Source organism: Sciurus vulgaris (assembly GCF_902686455.1).
Source record: "Sciurus vulgaris genome assembly, chromosome: 1".
Taxonomy (NCBI): Eukaryota; Metazoa; Chordata; class Mammalia; order Rodentia; family Sciuridae; genus Sciurus; species Sciurus vulgaris.
Genome location: NC_136461.1, coordinates 607,258 through 627,523, shown reverse-complemented (window position 1 = coordinate 627,523; position 20,266 = coordinate 607,258). Strand labels below are relative to the sequence as shown.

The window sequence follows — 20,266 nt, the reverse complement described above, 5'->3', positions numbered from 1 at the left end:
TGTGGACCATTGGTAACAGCCCTGTACTACTGTTGTATTTTCTGATTTTGATCATTGTACTGTGGTTAGTAAAAGAATGTCCTTCTTCTTAGGAAATACATAGTATTTAGATATCTCCAATTTCCTATCAGATGATTGGGGCGGGGAAGCCCCAAAGTATGTAAATATTTATAAAAAGAATAATTAAAAGACGAAGCAAAACGTAAATGACCCTTTGGGTTAAATATATCGGCGGGGATGACAAATGGAGCGAAGTGTAAACAGCTGGTGCACAGGGTGAGTTTCCTGCAAAGTCCTGTGATTTTCCGTATCTTACAACCTCGTCCATGTGAAAAGGTGACAAAGAAGTCACACACTCCCACTTCGCTCTTGATTTTTCCACTGGGGACTGGACCCAGGGCGCTTTGCCACCCAAATGCACCCCCGGCCTTTCCGATTTCACATTTTGAGGCAGCGTCTTGCCAAGCTGCCCAGGCCGGCCGGAGCTGGCGCCCCTCCTGCCGCGGCCGGTCGCCACGCCCGTCGGGTGGTCCCCGGCCCACGCCCACCGCGCCCGGCTTACGCAGCCTGGATTTCGCCACGATAAAAAACGTGGTTTGCAGGAAAACGAACGGAACCTGAGGCCTCCTGTTGAGCGAAATATCACACCCGGAAGGCCCGGGTGGCACGCCGGCGCGGGCCGCCCCTTCGGTCGCAGCGTCCGCTGGCGGGCCGCGGCGGCCGTCGCCAGGCCCTGGCTCGCTGCTCCCCGGTGGCTGGGGGACTGCCGCGCCCCGCGGAACCCAGAGAGCGAGCCCGGAGGCGCCCCGGAAGGCGCGGGGCGCACCGGAAGTCCTCGGCGCCGCCTTTCCGGAAGTGGCGGCGGCAGCCCCGCGGCGGCGGCACGCCATGGTCTTCCTCACCACGCGGCTCTGGCTGCGGAACCGCGTCACCGACCGCTACTTTCGGGTCCAGGAGGTGCTGAAGCACGCGCGGGTAAGTGCGCCCCGGGCTGCGGTGGGCCGCGGGGCCCGCCGCCGCCCTCACCGCGTTTCCCGTCCTCGCCCCAGCACTTCCGCGGCAGGAAGAACCGCTGCTACCGGTTGGCCGTCCGCGCGGTGACCAGAGCCTTCGTGAAATGCACGCGAGCCCGCAGGCTGAAGAAGCGGACTCTGCGGATGGTGAGCGCGCGCCGCCCTCCTCCTGCTCAGTGTCCTCCTCCTGCAGCTCAGTGTCCTCCTTCTCCTGCTCAGTGTCCCCCTCCTGCTCAGTGACCCCCTCCTGCTCAGTGACCCCCTCCTGCTCAGTGTCCTCCTCCTGCTCAGTGACCCACTCCAGCTCAGTGTCCTCCTCCTCCTCCTCTTGCTTAGTGTCCTCTTTCTCCTGCTTAGTGTCCTCCTCCTGCTCAGTGTCCCCCTCCTGCTCAGTGACCCCCTCCTGCTCAGTGACCCCCTCCTGCTCAGTGTCCTCCTCCTGCTCAGTGTCCTCCTCCTCCTCTGCTCAGTGTCCTCCTCCTGCTCAGTGACCCACTCCAGCTCAGTGTCCTCCTTCTCCTGCTTAGTGTCCTCCTCCTGCTCAGTGTCCCCCTCCTGCCTAGTGACCCCCTCCTGCTCAGTGTCCTCCTCCTGCTCAGTGTCCTCCTCCTCCTCTGCTCAGTGTCCTCCTCTGCTCAGTGTCCTCCTTCTCCTGCTCAGTGTCCCCCTCCTGCTCAGTGTCCTCCTCCTGCTCAGTGTCCCCCTCCTGCTCAGTGTCCTCCTCCTCCAGCTCAGTGTCCTCCTTCTCCTGCTTAGTGTCCCCCTCCTGCTCAGTGTCCCCCTCCTGCTCAGTGTCCTCCTCCTGCTCAGTGTCCTCCTCCTCTGCTCAGTGTCCTCCTCCTGCTCAGTGACCCACTCCAGCTCAGTGTCCTCCTTCTCCTGCTTAGTGTCCTCCTCCTGCTCAGTGTCCCCCTCCTGCCTAGTGACCCCCTCCTGCTCAGTGTCCTCCTTCTGCTCAGTGTCCTCCTCCTGCTCAGTGTCCTCCTCCTCCTCTGCTCAGTGTCCCCCTCCTGCTCAGTGTCCCCCTCCTGCTCAGTGTCCCCCTCCTGCTCAGTGTCCTCCTCCTCCTCTGCTCAGTGTCCCCCTCCTGCTCAGTGTCCCCCTCCTGCTCAGTGTCCCCCTCCTGCCTAGTGACCCCCTCCTGCTCAGTGTCCCCCTCCTGCTCAGTGTCCTCCTCCTGCTCAGTGTCCTCCTCCTGCTCAGTGACCCACTCCTGCTCAGTGTCCTCCTCCTGCTCAGTGTCCTCCTCCTGCTCAGTGTCCTTCTCCTGCTCAGTGTCCTCCTCCTGCTCTGCTCAGTGTCCCCCTCCTGCTCAGTGTCCCCCTCCTGCTCAGTGTCCCCCTCCTGCCTAGTGACCCCCTCCTGCTCAGTGTCCCCCTCCTGCTCAGTGTCCTCCTCCTGCTCAGTGTCCTCCTCCTGCTCAGTGACCCACTCCTGCTCAGTGTCCTCCTCCTGCTCAGTGTCCTCCTCCTGCTCAGTGTCCTTCTCCTGCTCAGTGTCCTCCTCCTGCTCTGCTCAGTGTCCCCCTCCTGCTCAGTGTCCTCCTCCTGCTCAGTGTCCTCCTCCTGCTCAGTGACCCACTCCTGCTCAGTGTCCTCCTCCTGCTCAGTGTCCTCCTCCTGCTCAGTGTCCTTCTCCTGCTCAGTGTCCTCCTCCTGCTCTGCTCAGTGTCCCCCTCCTGCTCAGTGTCCCCCTCCTGCTCAGTGTCCTCCTCCTGCTCAGTGTCCTCCTCCTGCTCAGTGACCCACTCCTGCTCAGTGTCCTTCTCCTGCCTAGTGTCCCCCTCCTGCTCAGTGTCCTCCTCCTGCTCAGTGTCCTCCTCCTGCTCAGTGACCCACTCCTGCTCAGTGTCCTTCTCCTGCTCAGTGTCCCCCTCCTACACAGTGTCCCCCTCCTGCTCAGTGTCCCCCTCCTGCTCAGTGTCCTCCTCCTGCTCTGCTCAGTGTCCCCCTCCTGCCTAGTGACCCCCTCCTGCTCAGTGTCCCCCTCCTGCTCAGTGTCCTCCTCCTGCTCAGTGACCCACTCCTGCTCAGTGTCCTCCTGCTCAGTGTCCCCCTCCTACACAGTGTCCCCCTCCTGCTCAGTGTCCCCCTCCTGCTCAGTGTCCTCCTCCTGCTCAGTGTCCTCCTCCTGCTCAGTGACCCACTCCTGCTCAGTGTCCTTCTCCTGCTCAGTGTCCCCCTCCTACACAGTGTCCCCCTCCTGCTCAGTGTCCCCCTCCTGCTCAGTGTCCTCCTCCTCTGCTCAGTGTCCTCCTCCTCCTCTGCTCAGTGTCCCCCTCCTGCCTAGTGACCCCCTCCTGCTCAGTGACCCCCTCCTGCTCAGTGTCCTCCTCCTCCTCTGCTCAGTGTCCCCCTCCTGCCTAGTGACCCCCTCCTGCTCAGTGTCCCCCTCCTGCTCAGTGTCCTCCTCCTCCTCTGCTCAGTGTCCCCCTCCTGCTCAGTGTCCTCCTCCTCCTCTGCTCAGTGTCCTCCTCCTGCTCAGTGTCCCCCTCCTGCTCAGTGTCCCCCCTCCTGCTCAGTGACCCCCTCCTTCTCAGTGACCCCCTCCTGCTCAGTGTCCTCCTCCTGCTCAGTGTCCCCCTCCTGCTCAGCGTCCCCCTCCTGCTCAGTGTCCCCCTCCTGCTCAGTGTCCCCCTCCTTCTCAGTGACCCCCTCCTGCTCAGTGTCCCCCTCCTTCTCAGTGACCCCCTCCTGCTCAGTGTCCTCCTCCTGCTCAGTGTCCCCCTCCTGCTCAGTGTCCCCCTCCTGCTCAGTGTCCCCCTCCTGCTCAGTGTCCCCCTCCTGCTCAGTGTCCCCCTCCTGCTCAGTGACCCCCTCCTTCTCAGTGACCCCCTCCTGCTCAGTGTCCTCCTCCTGCTCAGTGTCCCCCTCCTGCTCAGTGTCCCCCTCCTGCTCAGTGTCCCCCTCCTGCTCAGTGTCCCCCTCCTGCTCAGTGTCCCCCTCCTCCTGCTCAGTGTCCCCCTCCTGCTCAGTGTCCTCCTCCTGCTCAGTGTCCTCCTCCTGCTCAGTGTCCCCCTCCTGCTCCTCCTCCTCCCCCCACCGCACATCACCCCTACTCCCATCTCCACCCTGGGGGACTCTGCATCCCACCTGCTTGTGTTCTGCTTTGCTGCCTCTTGCTGGGCTCCACTCACCCTGAGAAGCTTTGAAGAGGGTCTTCTGTTTTGTTGAGAGCTGTGTAACCCCCAGCTAGGTCAGTGACCCTCTAAAAGTATCTGCTGAAAGAAAAAAGACATTGGCCATAGACTGTGGTCCCAGCACCATAAACTCCCTGCTTACGTTTAGTACTGTGCCTTTGTGGGGAGGAGATTCTGGGCCTCAGGCTCCTGGGACTCCAGTCAGGCCCAGGGTGCATATGAAGTGCTGTGAGTACACAGGCAGTGTAGTACACAGGAAAGGGTAGGACCCCTGGCTGCCCCAGAGGAGGGCAGAGGTCTTCACAGCCAGGGTCCTGAAGAGAGGACCCTGGATAGCTAGTGTGTCACCTGGAGACTTGTTAGGAGTGCACATCCTCAAGTTCTGCCCCAGACCTGCTGAATCACAGACTCTGGAAGGTGGGCTTAGCACTCTAGTGTTTTGGTTTTGGTACTTTTACTGAACCTAGAGGTACTGAGCTATATCCCCAGTCTTTTTTTGGTGGGTGGGGGGGGCTCTCGCTAAATTGCCAAGGCTGTGATCTTCTTGCTTCACCTTCTGAGTTATTGGGCTTTCAGGTGTGAGCCAGCACATCCAGCTCCAGTGGTTTGCTTTAAATCTCTAGGGAGCCTACGTAGGTCCAAACTTGAGAGCTGCTGAGCTAGCAGACTGCTTTAAGACAGTTGAGTAAAGACTGGCTTGAAGGAGAGACAGCCCTCCACACACCACCTTGTTGAGGGGTCAGAACAGAGGCACACCCCAGTTACCAGAAACTGTCCTTCACGCTCGGTCCTGGCCAGGTGTCAGTGTGGCTCATCTCTCAGGGTCTCCCCTGCTCACTCCTTGGCCTGGCACAGACCCCACTGCTCCTCGCCATCCAGGTTCTCTCTGGACTCTCAGACTGTTCACTCTGCTCACCTCCCCGGAGCGTCTTGAGTTTAACACCTGCCTTTGCAGGCATTCATCTCACTGGCTGTAGGAATTCAGCTACACTGCTGCAGAATTGTTCATCCTTGTATTCTTGGTGCATACAGAAGTCTCACACACATGACTTCCCTGCTTTTCATTTAGAATCGAACTTATATGCGTGAAGCAAATCAGCCTTTGCTGTTATTTGTGCTACAAACCTGTTTGCTGGAGAAAAATGCACTCTTCTGTTGACTTTTTTTAAAATATATTTTTAGATGTTGATAGACCTTTATTTTATTCATTTATTTATACACGGTACTGAGGATCAAACCCAGTGCTTCACTCATGCTAGGCAATACTCTACCCCTGAGCCACAACCCCAGCCCTCAGTTGACTTTTAGAAGTATGTTTTAGTTCAGTGGAGCCTTCACTAGAAGTGAAAATGGATGAAACATTCAGAAGTTGATGTTAAGCCTCTCAATGTTTTCTTATTCCAGCTCTGGATTAATCGAATTACAGCTGCCTCCCAGGAACACGGTCTGAAGTACCCAGCATTAATTGTCAACTTAATTAAGGTACAGTTGAGAGAGCCCTGCTAAGGGGCTGAGCATCTACAGGAATCACCCTTCAGACTTGAGCCAGCCTGGCAGTGATCTCCACAGCACAGCCCTGTGCCTTCACACTGCTTTCTGTTCTTAAGGTGGAGCTCTGGCAGGGACTTATCACAGTTGCTTCTCCCTTGCCCAGCTGGTAGCAGACCATGTTGGAAACAGGACATGTGGTACTGAAATGTGAGCCCTAGTGTTTCCTCATTAAGGAAAAGTAGAAAACTCATTCTTCTATTTTTTTCATTTTATTTTTTTGGTACTCAGAATTGAATCCAGGGTACTTTACCACTGAGCTACATTTCCAGGTGTATGTGTGTGTGTGTGTGTGTGTTTCTTTTTTGAGATAGGGTCTCACTAAGTTGCTGAGGCTGGCTGGAATTTGTCATCCCTCTGTCTCAAGCCTCTGGAGTAGCTTAGATTACAGGAATGGCCACTGCACCTGCTGGCTGTCTCCTTTATTCTGCTTCTTGGGCTCACTGGTGGTTTCTGTCATCTTTCTGAGATCATCTCCAGTCCTTTTTTTAAATTCTTGTGGTACTGAGAATCAAACCCAGGGACTTGAACATGGGTGCTGTGCCACAGAGCTGTACCCCAGCTGAGTTGACTTATGGGTGACCCTGGCCAGGAGTCCTAGTTGTTCAAGTGATGACTACTGATTCTAAACATGATTCTTGGTTCCTTGGGCTGGTACTGGAGCCCTCCCTGCCCTTGATCACATTTATTCTGTAGCACCTTTCTGTGCTGTGCAGACAGACTTCTGCTTCCCTGCCCACTGTTTACAGGCCTTACACCAGGCAGACTGTGCCCTGGGGCCAGGAAAAGTAGAAAACTCAGGAGTGCTGACAGGAGGAGGGTGGGTCAGACCATAGGCCTCTGAACTGCCAACTTTCCAGCCTGATTCAACTGGGATGTTCCTGTAAGCCACTGAAACGGTGATGCTGACCACAGGCTTCTTTTCTTTCTCTTCCCAGTGCCAGGTGGAGCTTAACAGGAAAGTCCTTGCAGACCTGGCCATCTATGAACCGAAGACTTTCAAATCTTTGGCTGCTTTGGCTCAAAGGAGGCGACAGGAAGGATTTGCTGCTGCCTTGGGGGATGGGAAGGAACCTGAGGGCATATTTTCCAGAGTGGTGCACCACCACTGAGAGCAGCAGCATCGGATTTGGACAAGACTTTCCCTTGGTGATTGTAGCTACGATAGGAGCTATGTGATAACTGAGTGAAGTCTGGGTTTGATTTGTCATTCTGTTTATTGCCATTTCAGTAACAGGCCCTGCCTTCTCTGGGTGGGACACAGTCACAGAAATGTCTTATGCAGATCATGGGCATAAAGCTTTTGCAGTCTTTGATTTGTTGTGTTTTCTTGTAACTAGCAAACACCTTGAGGTTGTGTCCTGTCTCTGAGGTGCCTGTGTGCATGTCATCAGTGACCACGTGGAGCAGTGGGAAAGGAGCCTGAGCAGGAGTCCCACTGACTTTGCTGCTTCCTTCTGCAAATTGGGGATCTGTGTCAGGTCTCTGAACTTTGACTCCACAGTACCCTGATCTATCCCAAGTTTCCCCAGTCCCTACTAATCTGCCCAGGGTTGACCTCAGTCTCCACTGGTTTCTAACTTAGGTATAGGAGGGACCCTATGGCTCAGCTCTTCAGCCATTCCAAACACCAGCCTGTTCCTGCTACCGTCTCCTTCCATGCTCCCCGAGCCCAGTAGTGATTGGGCAGGGGTGACATCCATATAGCAAGCAGGTAGCACTCTTGGCTCAAAGGGGATGCTTCCAGACTCTTATGGTCTTGTTAGGGCTTTTAACAGCACACACACTGCTCCCATAAATACAGGTATTTGTTTCTGACAAACTCACTAGCAGGAGTCACATCATAGCAGCATTGCCAGCTCCACACCATAGAAATCTGTGCACTCCTCCCTGTTGTGAGGGCTGTGTATCTAAGCTGATTAGGGCCAGGCCCAACCCTTTGTCAGGAACCTGGTTCTACCCAGAGCCTTTGTCATCTCCATTTTGAGCAACTCATCTGCACACATTCTCTCTAGCTCTAGTCTGCCCTCCTCTGTCTCCATTCTGGTCTCACTACTGCTTACTTCCCACCATAACTCAAGAGCTTTCACCAAAGCTGTTCCCTGGAACCACAATTCCAACAGACACCATGACCCCAACAGTTTCACCCCTGTCTCTCTTCCCTTCCCTTCTGCACCAGGAAAGCCCTTGAATCCCCTTACCAATCACTGGCTGCTTGCTGGGAACTCACATTTATTTGGGTAGTGTACACCTGTGGCTCAGGTCCACTTGTACTGCTGACCTTGGAGGGATATCCCTGCTCCAAAGCACTCCTTTCTTTCCCTCTAAGTACAGCCTCATTGCCCTTTAGTGACACCATTCTTCATCTCATATCACCCAGTTGCCTGGAAGTCATTCCATGTTCTTCCTTATACCCCATCCCCATATGGAGCCAGTCAAGCCCTGACCATCTACCTCCTAGATATCTCTGATCTGTCCACTTTTGTCCATCCTCACTGAGGGCTAACATATATGGCTCACATTACAGCCTGAACCCCCATGAAGCCCTTTCTCCTGGGCTTTGTCCCCAGCTTAAGGATGGACACTACCTTAAGTATTTGGAAGCCAAGGGCCAGTTTCTGTCTTTCCTGAGACATAAGTGTGGCACCTGGTCATGTGCACAAGTGCTGAATGCGTGTCATTCGTGAGTATACAAGTACTGAATAGGCAACGGGGTGTGGTGGCACAAAGGACTGATACTGTGGCTGAGCTGACTTTATGCCCTTCACTCCAGTAAAGGAAGATGGGAATGTGGCAGACCACCGTGGCCCTGCTCCAGCTTGGGTTTCCTTTCATGCTGGTGCAAGTTTGGGTGCCGCGGCCCTGTCCCTTGCATTAGGGCCTGATCTGACTGGCTGGAGTCATGGTTCAGAGGGTAGGCAAGCAGCCCAAGCAGGACCAAGGAAGATCAAGGTCTGCTCTTTGCCTTGCCTGGACTGTGTGCAACGGTAGACAATAGAGGACAGACACACTCTGGTGCTGCGGGCTTTAGGGGTAGAGTGCGTGGGTGGATTGCAAGCATGTTGCCCAAAGCTGACCCAGAGCAGAAGAGAAATTGGGTCTCAGTTGACACTGCTTGAGCTGTGGAATAAGACAGTCCACACTTGGACTTGGGCGAGAGCCATTGGGAACCTCTCTTGGAGCTGAGCAGACACAGGCAGCTCAAGTGTGAATTTACCCGACTCAGGAATATCCTACCCTCCAATCTACCCCCATCCCGCTTTGCCAGCATCTCTCTGGGCTTCCCCACCATTCTCCCATCCGGTCTCCTAACCCTGGTGAAAATCTCCGTGTGACGACAGGTAATTAACACACCTGATGCTGCTCCACAGCGTCTCTAGGCAGACCCAAGATGGCCTGGAGGATCAATAGAGTCAAGACATAAATGCTTCACAAACGCTGTCTGTAGGGTCAAGTAAGCAAGTCCCTTCCCACCACCGCTGGAACCTCAGGCTCGCTTCCTTGCTACCCTGGGCGTGCACCTGCTCCGGGCGCTTTGTAGGGTCATCAAATCCGACATGTCCGGTTCCCTGTTACCCGCCACTTCCTGATGGGCTGAGGTTGTGAGGTGTGAGGTCCAGGACCCACAGATGCATCGCGAACCTGAAGCCAGCAGGGTTGAGCACTAACTACCAGGCAACCGCCCCGCGTTAACGGGCACCGGCTCAACGCACAGCGTCGCGCTCCGGGGACTGCAGGGGAAGGGTCGTCCCTCCCCAGCTCCCACCGAGAGCCACTTTCTGGACGCCACAGGCTCCCGAGGCGCGAGCCCTAAGACCCTGGCCTCTAGGAGCATCTGTCCTCTCAGGACAGACTCGCTTCCGGGTCGAGCCCCGCCGCGGAGGGTCCTGGGTAACGAGTCCGCTTCGCCCGCGCGAGTTCCGGCGTCGACGCCTGACGCGATGCTGACGGACAGGTCACGCAACCAATAGTCGTGAGGCGGCGACCGATCACAGCCAATGGCGTGGGGCAGGGCGGGGCGGCCGTGAGTGTCGCGAGGAGCCGCCCTGCCGGGAAGGGTCCCGAAAGGAGTCGGCGGCACAAAATGGCGGCGGCGGCGGCGGCGGCGGCCGGAGCTCCGGGGTCGGCGGTCCCCGCGGCCGCGGCCGGCACCCCGAGCTCGGGGGGCGCCGCGCCCGGGTCGCAGGGGGTGCTGATCGGGGACAGGCTGTACTCTGGCGTGCTTATCACCTTGGAGAACTGCCTGCTGCCCGACGACAAGCTCCGCTTCACGCCGTCCATGTCGAGCGGCCTGGACACCGACACGGAGACCGGCCTCCGCGTGGTGGGCTGCGAGCTCATCCAGGCGGCCGGCATCCTGCTCCGCCTGCCGCAGGTAAGGGCGCGGCCGCGAGCCTCGCGGTAACCGCCGGCCGGGAGGGGCCGGGCCTTTGTTGGCGGAACGGCCCGCGCCGCCGCCGACCCGGACCCGCGACCCCGCCGGGAAGCGGGCCCCGGTTCCGGCGCCGCGCCCCAGGCCCCTGGCGCTCCCCAGCCGGGCCGCGAACCTCCCCAGGGGCAGCCCGGCGACCGCGGAGCGCTGGGGTCCCGGAGAAGGTCTGCGTCTGTGCTGAGGGGTCCCGCGCGCGGAGCCCTGGAGTCTGCGTCCAGAAGTGACGAGGCTTCCCCGTCTAGGTGGCCATGGCTACGGGGCAGGTGTTGTTCCAGCGGTTCTTCTACACCAAGTCCTTCGTGAAGCACTCCATGGAGGTAGGCCGCCTCTGCCGCCTCGCGCCGCCGCCGGGGGCGCTGGGAGGCGCGGACGCGCACCGGCCGCACCGACCCGCGTCTCCACGCTTCCTTTCAGCACGTGTCTATGGCCTGTGTGCACCTGGCGTCCAAAATAGAAGAGGCTCCGAGGAGAATCAGGGATGTCATCAATGTGTTCCATCGCCTCCGGCACCTGCGAGAAAAGAAGTGAGTCTTCTGTCCGAGTGTGTCCAAGCCTCTGGCAGCTCCAGATGTGAGGCTGGCCGCCCGGGTCCCTCAGGAGTGCAGGAGGCCTCGCTCACGCCTGTGAGGTGCTGGCTCCCGCGTGGTGCTGCTGCGCCAGGGCAGGGACTCCCATCCTCCCACAGCCAGCATCCCAGGATGGAACCCAGGGGCGCTCTACCTCCGAACTACATCCCCAGGGTCTCACTCCGCTGCCCAGGCTGGTTTTGAACTTGTGATCTTCCTCAGCCTCCCAGTTGGCTCCCACTGTTCCCAGCTGACCTATTAACCTTGAGTCAGACAAAGTGCACTTAGCATTTGTGCAACGAGATCCTTAGACCCTGTTGCGTTCAGGCAGTGTTTGTCTGTCTACCCGAATGTTATTTATCAAACAGGATGGGGCAGGTTATAGAGAAGGAAGAAGTAGGTCGGCCCTGGAGTTCGAAGCCTGTTCTGTAATTCGTTAGTTAAGGAATGGAGTCTGCAGCCAGTGTCTGTGTGGCGATGTTTATGTTAGATTCTCCCTCTAAGGAGGTGATAGTGTACCCTGAAAGACTTTTTTTTTTTTGGAGTGCTAGGGATCAAATTTATGGCCTCACACATGCTAGACAAGTGCTCTACCACAGAGCCACATCTGCAGCTCTGAAACATCTTCTTTTGTTAATCCTTATGTGGCCACACAATCTTTTCTCCTTGCAGGAAACCTGTGCCTCTTCTCCTAGATCAAGATTATGTCAACTTGAAGAACCAGATCATAAAGGCAGAAAGACGAGTCCTCAAGGAGCTGGGCTTCTGTGTCCACGTGAAGCACCCTCACAAGGTGGGTATGAGGTGGCTTTTGCCCCTACACTCCCTGAGCCTGAAGGCCTCGGAGATGACATGTGTCCCTGACTCAGTATTCCAGGTCGTGGCTGTAACCTCAAAGTGATTCTTCACACTTTAGCCCTCTTGTGCTATTCTAGTTACATTTTTAAAAGATCTTTGGAAATGGTATTTTTTAGGTTTGGGCTTTCAGAAAAATAGTGGTGAACTTGTGGAAATGAAATCTGTCAGCATACGTTTTTATTTCCCAAAAGTTAGGTTTCTAAAGACACCTTAGAGAAAGTCCCATTCTCTATGGGACAATGGGAAGAATTCTGAACCCCTTTGCTTCAAGATGAACTTAAGTTTTCCAATATGCATTGTGTAGTTAATAATGTGCTGCTGTACTTTAAGTTTATTCCAAGCACTGTAGGCATTTCATGTGCTATGCCTAAGCAAAAAACATTGTTTAAAAAGATAACCATTGCCAGTTGTGATGGCGCACGCCTGTCATCCCAGTGACTCAGGAGGCTGAGGCAGGAGAATGACAAGTTCAAGACCAGCCTCTGCGACATAGTGAGGCCCTAAGCAAGTTAGTGAGACCCTATCTCGAGATTAAAAAAAAAAAAGGCGGGGGGGGCCTGGGGATTTGACTCAGTGGTCGAGCAATTCCTGGTACCCCTGCCCCCAAAAAACAAAAAGAAAGGAAAAAAGAAGATGACTGCTTACACTTTCAGTCTTACCAATTCTCATTGGTGAGTTTCACTGTAGTTTCTCTCTTGCGTCTTTGACTTTCTGACATTTATTCAAATTCTTGGTAAATTATCCACCAACGACTTAAATGCTTTTCTTTTACTTGCTGGAAGTATTTTGTGCCCCGTTGTGTATATTTGCTGCTGGGACACACTCATCACCTGTGGCTTAGGGCAGGCCAGTCTCGCTGGCAGAAAAGGTGTGGCGACGAGAATGAACGTGGGCCGTAGGAGAGGCGCGGACTTCTGTGCCACAGGGTGCAGCCGGTCCTCAGGTGCATGCATGCTGCCCCGCTGCAGAAGCAGGCAGCAGGTGCACCCACAGGAGCTCCCCTCCAGCTGAGCCGTCTGCCGGATGTGACCAGGACCCACCCCTGGGATCTAGCTTGAGGTTCTTTTGCTGCATGGACACCCACAAGATCTGAGTTCCCTACTCATGAGGTTCTTGGTAATAACTGCCTGACCCATATCTTCCAGATAATCGTTATGTACCTTCAGGTGTTAGAGTGTGAGCGTAACCAACACCTGGTCCAGACTGCATGGTGAGTTGACCTTCCTTGTCTCATGAGACCAGCAAGGGCAGTGCAGGAATGTTTACTTGAGGCACTTGGGCAGTGGGTAGTCGGTCCCATGACTTGGTTGTGGGCTGGTGTTGTCCCCATGCCCAGTGATCTGCCGTGTAAATGCCTGGCAGCCTCCCAAAATGACAGGCACTGGTGTAACGGTAGGTGGCCCATCCCTGCCCCTGGATTCCCTGCATTCCCCACCTTGAGGAGAGCAGTCAGTGGGCTTCCCCTGGGCACAGAGAATTTCCTGGGAACTGCATCCTGTGGGAGAAAGTGGGGAGAAAGTTTTGCAACAATTTCTGGGCTGGTTCTGATAGGCATAGGCTAGAGATGCATCCTGAAGCGTCACTGTAGTGTTTGGGGTGTTCTGGCCCTTTTCCCCACAGAATTAAGGCTATAGGGTCATATTGCTGACTGAATTGTCTGGTGCTGTGAGTGCTTTGCAGAGAACCCATTTTGACTTTTCTTTTCTGTACTCTTTCAATCAAAGGGTAGCCTCTGAGGGTAAGTGACTAAGACTTCTCCTCTGCTGTCCAAGCGCTTTGGTGCAGGGACAGCGGCCGTCTCCAGCCAACCCAGTGCAGGCTCTCCACCGAAGGCTGGCTCTAGACTGGTGGTATGCGTACGATAGTATAGTCATGGCCGACTGCTGCTTGTGGTTCTCTGACGATTGTGCTTCTTGTTGATCCTGTCGTGCTTTGGTAATTGTATCGATTAGAGTTGGTAACTGTCTCTTGACTTGGACTTTGTCCCCTTAAAACTGCTGTACCTGTACAATAAAGATGCAGTACCTTTCTCTAAAACATCTGTGGGAAGCTGTAAGGGCTGAAATGACAATTGGCCGATGGGAATTGAGGCTGCTGGTGTGGGACTGTGCCATTACTTCTCCAGGCCCTGATGTTGCTCTTTGCAGCAGCTCAGCTGGACTCCCTTCAGGAAAGGTGTGCATCTTTAAATTATTCTTTGGACTCTTTACAAAATGTTGTAAATTATTTCAAATGTAGCAATAAGTTTATATGTTTTGAGGATTTCATTTGTTTTTTAGAACTTAAAACTTAATGGAATAGTGTCATTGTTTGAATACTGAAAATTTTTTATTAGAAACAAAATGTTTGCCAACTTCTGGGCTTTTCACCCATGGTCGCTCCTGGACCAGCGGCTATACTGCCGCCACACTGCCTCTTGAACCCTGGAGCAAGCACCTCCAGACCAGCCGCCTCTCGTAGGCATCTGTGGAATTTATTGTTTAGCATCTGAAAGGGTGTGGATGTTACCTTCTCCGGGGTTTATTGAGGGGAAAGATATTGGGTGGAGGGCAGTATCCCTCAGGTCACCCACAGGTGGGTGTGGCCTGACACCAGGGTGCACTGTGCCATTATCAGGGCATGTTGGGCAGTAAATGTATGACTTCTTCAACTGTCTTCTCATGGAATTATTTGTTTTTGCAATATTAATAAAACTAATATGAGGTTTGACTATAAGTTTTTTGAGAAATATATCTAAAGGAAAACATTAAAAATATAGCCAGTTTTAAGCCTTTTTTTAAAATGCAAAGTTTTGTATTTTCATATCTTCTAAAGTATAATAAAGTTTTAAGAATGTACTTATTGTGTTGAAACTTTAAGTATTTTTTAGTATTTTGTTGCTGCTGTCTGATTTTATGAATGTTCATTTCAAGACTCCTTGTTGAAATGGGACAGTTTGGAAACGGTCTTTGGTAAGCCCGAGAAGAGGACTCCCTCGGGCACTGGCCTCCTGCATGACGTTCCCATGCACCTGAACTGCACCAAGGGCCTTTCCCTTTTGCAAGTGGACTCCTTCGTGGAAGCTGTGGCTCGGTTATCTGGAGAAGGACCAGGCCGCGAGCACTCTCCGCGGGAAAGGAACGCAGGACAGCTTGTCTCAGCTGCGAGGCTTCGTGCTCAGCCCGTTCATTTGAGTTTGCATGTTTCTCTGCACTATGGATTTTGAGCATTTAGATTTCTTTAATCAAATACATTTTAACCACTAAGTAGTGTTTTCTTTCTGAGGCAATGTGCTTTTGCATGATAGCAGGCCAAAAGCTGAGGGAAAAGTGAAGTTAAAGTCGGTTCTCGTTCATAGCAGCCCGTATTTCTGACATTCAGCCAGCTTTTTTTTCCCCTAGTAATTTCTCTTTCTGTCCTGTATTCAGAAAAAGCAGCTAAAATGTTCCTCCATTAACTCCTGGGATTCACAGGACTGCCTAGGTCTCACTCCCAGCAGTAGACTACGTAGAGGTGTAGCTACCTTAGGTGATGCAGATGGCACTAGGATTGCTAGTGCCACAACTCTTGCTGTACTCGGTTTTAGGAACTACATGAACGACAGTCTTCGCACAGATGTCTTTGTACGGTTCCAGCCCGAGAGCATCGCCTGTGCCTGCATCTACCTCGCTGCCCGGACGCTAGAGGTCAGTGCACTGCTGCTCAGCATGGCGCTCTCCCCTTGGTAACATTGGTGTACCTGCTGAGCTGCTCTCATCTGTGCTAGAGCTGCTTGCTACAGCTTGCTGCACCTTGCTGTGCTAGTTGCCTTAAGAGTTTTGTTGACCTTGAAGTTGTTGAGAAAAGTGTGACCTGACGGCATTTGTGTTTACAGATCCCTTTACCCAATCGTCCGCACTGGTTTCTTTTGTTTGGAGCAACTGAAGAAGAAATTCAAGAAATCTGCTTAAAAATCCTGCAGCTTTATACACGGAAAAAGGTTCTTTTGGGTGTTTTTATGTAACGTTCATCTGTGTTTGGCCAGGAGCATCTGGTTCTGAATACAGGAATTATGACTTTTTAGGTCGACTTGACACTTTTGGAAAGTGAAGTGGAAAAGAGAAAGCATGCTATTGAAGAAGCGAAGGCACAGGCTAGGGGCCTGCTGCCTGGGGGAGCCCCAGTGCTGGACAGCGCTTCAGGGTTCTCACCTGCCCCCAAGCTGGGTGAGTATGTTAGGTCGGGGCTCTGCTGCCCACGAGGGTAGAGCTGGTGAGCCTCCTGGGCCTTCATCTTGAGGGGCACTCCTGCCTTCCAGATTTCCCTGGAAATTGAACCTGCATTGGGTCTCGGCTGCACAGGTGCTGCAAGCCCTGACCGACCATCCGTGGTATCTACAGTGAGATGGGACCCCAAAGGATTTTGTCTTGTTTTCATTAGCAAGGAACATGGGCAGCCTGAAGTGCTTTGGTTTACTCCACTTACCCATTTGATGAAAATTCTACATCTGTGACATAGATCATGGTGTCAGACCTTAGAGATAAGAGTGATGCTTACTGCCTAGTCCCTAAGGAAGAATGACCTGCATCCTCCTGGTACATGCTTAGCTTCCGAGTCCAGGTTGAAAGTTAGAATTTGTGTTTCCATCAGCCCCACAAAAGTGGCCTTATCTTGCTCTACTAATGGGTTTCTTCCTGGAACATTTCTGTTTTGGTTTTTAACTTAAAATTGGTTTGATAGAATCCCCCAAAGAAGGCAAAGGAAGTAAGCCTTCCCCACTGTCTGTGAAGAATGCCAAGAGGAAAGTGGAGGGCAGGAAGAAAGCTGAGGCCGACAGCCCTGTGAACGGGTGAGACACCCAGAGCTGCTCAGGTGGCCGCTGGTGGGGGGCAGAGACGCTGCTGGTGTGTAACTGCTCCACTCCTGTCTGCAGCTTGCCAAAGGCACGAGAGAGCCGGAGCAGGAGCCGTGAGCAGAGCTACTCGAGGTCCCCGTCACGGTCTGCTTCTCCTAAGAGGAGGTGCGTGCCTGGGGCTTGCCTAGAGCCCTATCGAGGGTGGGCCTTTCCCCGGGGCGGCAGGAGGTGATGGGCTGCCCCTTAAGACAGTGGCTCTTACCCTGAGGTTTCTTGTTTCCCTAAACCTGGAGGTCGCGCCTCTGCCAACCCCTCTGGGTGTGTCCTGGCCTGGCTGGGACAGGCAGTCACACGTGTGGTCCCAGGTGTGCTGTCCTTCCTCACAGAAAAAGCGACAGCGGCTCTACATCTGGCGGGTCCAAGTCACAGAGCCGCTCTCGAAGCCGGAGTGACTCCCCACCAAGGCAGGCACACCGAGGGGCGCCCTACAAAGGCTCCGAGGTGAGGGGCTCCCGGAAATCCAAGGATTGCAAGTACCCCACCCAGAAGCCACACAAGTCCCGGAGTCGGAGTTCATCTCGATCTCGAAGCCGCTCACGGGAACGGGCAGATAATTCTGGAAAATATAAGAAGAAAAGTCATTACTACAGAGATCAGCGGCGGGAGCGTTCAAGGTCATATGAGCGCACAGGCCATCGCTATGAGCGGGACCACCCTGGACACAGCAGGCATCGGAGGTGAGGTGGGTCCCTCATGGCCGTCATGGACCTTCCCATGGGGCGCACGTGGCTCAAGTGGCCCTGTGGCCATGATAGTTTTTGGAAAACTTTTTTGACTCTGGACCTTGAGATGCACTTGGAAATGGATTTGAGGGGGTGGCGAGGTGCCCTTAGGGTGACCTGGGGCATGGCACACACCTGTCCCCAGGTGAGGTTGTCCTCAGCTGGAGCCCTATGGGCAGCTCCAGGGGAAAGCAGAGGCACACATCCTGTTGGTGTGGCTGGGTGCTATCGACAAGCTGTTCCTTCACTCCCGTACTGATGCTCAATTACGTTAAGCCAAGAAAGATGATTTTTAGAACCTTTGCCTATATTAGGTTGTACTTATGTACATATTTTGCGGTGTTTCACAATGAGAAAATGGCCTTAATAGCCCTTTATTCTCTATCCACATTGTAAATAAACATGTGTTTAATACAAGGAAAGCTATGTATGAAAACTCAGAACTGGAATTCTGCCAGCTTAAAACTTGTGTAGAGAATTCTGATTTTTAAAATGTGAAGGTATTTAGGTCTGTGTTGAAAGTCGTATATTTTTATCTGTGCAATGCTGCGTGCTGGCCACCAGCTCCCAAATAGAGAAGTTTCCTATATATGCATTTTACGTGGTTGAATAAACAGTTCTCTTCTCAGGACGCTTGGGATGTTACAGGCTTTTTAGGTTATCATTCTGCTTGCTTGTGAGCTATTATGGCACGTCTGAGCTACCATCCCTGCTGTCATTAAAGTGTTAGATTTTTGTACTGAGCTCCCTTGCACCTCCTGAAACTGTCTGCCCTTTGAAGTGAGATGACAGACTACTTTGGGTGTGGGAGCAAAGTGTAGGAGGAAGGTGTAAAGACAAGAAAGTACTGCAGTGCCATGGAGCACGTCTCGGCACAGGACAGCCAGAATTGGCATCTGAGGGGCCTTCTTCCCAGAGCCAGGCCTTGCCGTGTGCAGGTGAGAAAGTTAGGCCTGGAGCCATTTCCTGTCCCTGAGGTGGATGGTGCTGTGTCCCATCTGGGCCTGTCATTTATCTGGTTTTGGCTCTTCTGTCAGTGGTCACCTTCCTAGATCAGCCCCTCAATTTCACAGCAGGGTCCAGGGCCCATTGGGTAGCAGCAGAGAGGTTGAGGTTCCATGGATAAAGACAGCCAGCCCCACCTGTATGTAAAAGGAAGGATAGATGGAGTCCAGCCTTCCAACAGGGGTAGACGGGGTGGTTTTCCTGCCAGCCTAGGCCTCTGTGACTGCCTGGCAACGGCAGACAGCAGCTGCTCTGCACTCTCTGGTGAGCATGTGGCCACTTGTGGTTCCTGAGCTCTGTCAGCTCCAGTATATCATGAACCTGACCCTCAGGGCTAATTCTGACCCTCCAGGGAGCATATTAGGTGCTGCAACTGTAAGAGATGGCCACAGCCTTGTTGGTGGAAGCTCCAAGCTTCTGGTCCTCAGCTGCTGCCCAAGGACCCCTTCTGGGCTCAGTAGCAAGGGCACAAGATGCATCATCCACTGGGACTCTGAGCCCCCCATGTCTGAGAGGCAGTCCTGGGCCTTGGAAAAAACTTGGGGTGCACTCTGGAAACCTTACAACAGGCTGAGCTCATGGGGTTTCTCTGCCCCTCTCCAGGGCAGGTGGAGCAGTTCATAGGCCAGCTCAGCTGCACTGGTACATGTTCACGGCCAGGACCTTAGGAACACAGTAGTCCATCTTGTAGGCAGCCAGCAGTGTGTAGGCTCTGACCACCAAGGATGGGTCACCCTGGTGGCCCTGCCTAGTGAGGCTATGGGACCAACATCTCCCTCATCCTATGAGGGATCCATGCAGCATGGGATGAAGAGACCACTGCTTCTGCTTTGCTTCTATTCAGATCCCACCTCTGAGGAACTGTGGTCAGGCACAGTGGTAGACCCAGGGATGCTGGTAAAGATCAACAGGTGGCTCCGTGGCCAATTTTAACTTGCCAACACAATTTTATTCAATGAAATAGCTACTCTACATACAGTGTTCTATCACTATTTGTAATACTCAAATGACCTTAAGATCATAGATAAAAGTAAACAACTAGGAAGTGATATGCCCTGAGTATTTCCCTTTGTTAAAGTTTGTTGAAGAATGGCTGTGTTAACAGCAAGGTATAAAACTGAAAATGTACAGCTAGTTGTCATGGTGGGATCCGGCATAAGCTGGCTGTAGCACTCTGCTGCCAGGCTGTGACAAGGCAGCAGGCAGCCTGCCTGGCTTATGGTTTGTTTAGCCCAAGATTTAAGGGCTCCTCAGCTCAGGCTACAGCATAAGCCCCATCCTGGCCTGCCCTCAGCCATACCCCTTGATACCTTTCCAACCTCTAGGTCAGAGCTGCAAAATTTGTAAAAAGTTCTGAAGAAAAACTTTTTTCTGGAGGCAAATGGGTACTTTGGGAAATGCATGTAGTAATTGAGACTAGAGTTCCATCAATTAAAAAAATACAAACACAAAACTAAAGTTGGACCTGGTGGCACATGCCTGAAATCCCATCTGTCATGGAGGAATGAGACAGGAGGATTGCAAATTTGGGGCAAGCCCGAGCAACTTAGTGAAACCTGACACGAGACCACAATGAAAATTGTGTTGGCAACTTAATGTTGGCCACAGAGCCACCTGGCAACATAGCTCAGCGGTAGAGTGCTTGCCTAGCATGTGTGAGGCCCTGGGGTCAATACCCAATGCCACACACAAAAATTGAGAAAACAGCACACACACCCCAATTCTTTCATTACGGTCTTTCTTCCTCCAATCTCTATGAAAGATTGATCTCCCTGGTCAGATTCCAGCACCTCGAGCTTGGCAGGAACTGCTCACGTCATCCCTATCCGATGCCCCTACAAGTGTTCTGCCACTCTTGTGGGAAGCAGCCTGGCAGACCTGGCAAGGGCATTTTGTGGGCTGGGGGGAACACATCCTGTGCTTGCTGTGACTGAGGATGTCCCAGCCCTGTATCTGCTGCATGGCCAAGCTGACTAAGCAGCTCCTCTGCTCCAGCTGAACCCTTCCCTTTTGGCCTGGAGTCTGCTGGGGAACAGGAACTCACAAGCTTGGCTCACCTCCCTGAAAGCTAGAGCTTGGCCGGTTCCTGAGATGGCAGGAGTGGGTGCTC

The 20,266-nt window shown here is 53.5% G+C and overlaps 2 protein-coding genes across 4 annotated transcripts; both read left to right on the top strand.

Moving 5' to 3' along the window:
- Window positions 1-386: 386 nt before the first annotated feature.
- On the top strand, window positions 387-7,016 carry MRPL20 (mitochondrial ribosomal protein L20). The gene is made up of 4 exons (XM_079109634.1): window positions 387-975; window positions 1,050-1,160; window positions 5,557-5,634; window positions 6,639-7,016. The coding sequence occupies exons 1-4, from the start codon at window positions 889-891 to the stop codon at window positions 6,810-6,812; spliced, it is 450 nt and encodes a 149-aa protein (XP_078965760.1). The 5' UTR covers window positions 387-888; the 3' UTR covers window positions 6,813-7,016.
- Window positions 7,017-9,753: 2,737 nt separating this feature from the next.
- Window positions 9,754-17,894, top strand: CCNL2 (cyclin L2). 3 transcript variants are annotated; one of them, XM_079109580.1, is made up of 11 exons: window positions 9,754-10,075; window positions 10,375-10,449; window positions 10,547-10,656; window positions 11,371-11,491; window positions 12,702-12,766; window positions 15,122-15,221; window positions 15,410-15,514; window positions 15,599-15,740; window positions 16,255-16,363; window positions 16,448-16,534; window positions 16,663-17,894. In XM_079109580.1, exons 1-11 carry the CDS (start codon window positions 9,785-9,787, stop codon window positions 17,108-17,110), a joined length of 1,653 nt encoding a protein of 550 aa, XP_078965706.1. In that variant the 5' UTR covers window positions 9,754-9,784; the 3' UTR covers window positions 17,111-17,894. The 3 variants fall into 3 exon arrangements, with proteins under 3 accessions (XP_078965706.1, XP_078965708.1, XP_078965707.1); XM_079109581.1 differs by having other exon boundaries at window positions 9,755-10,075; window positions 16,756-17,894; XM_079109582.1 differs by lacking the exons at window positions 15,122-15,221; window positions 15,410-15,514; window positions 15,599-15,740; ... (1 more) ...; window positions 16,448-16,534; window positions 16,663-17,894 and adding an exon at window positions 13,281-14,801.
- The last annotated feature ends 2,372 nt before the right edge of the window (window positions 17,895-20,266 follow it).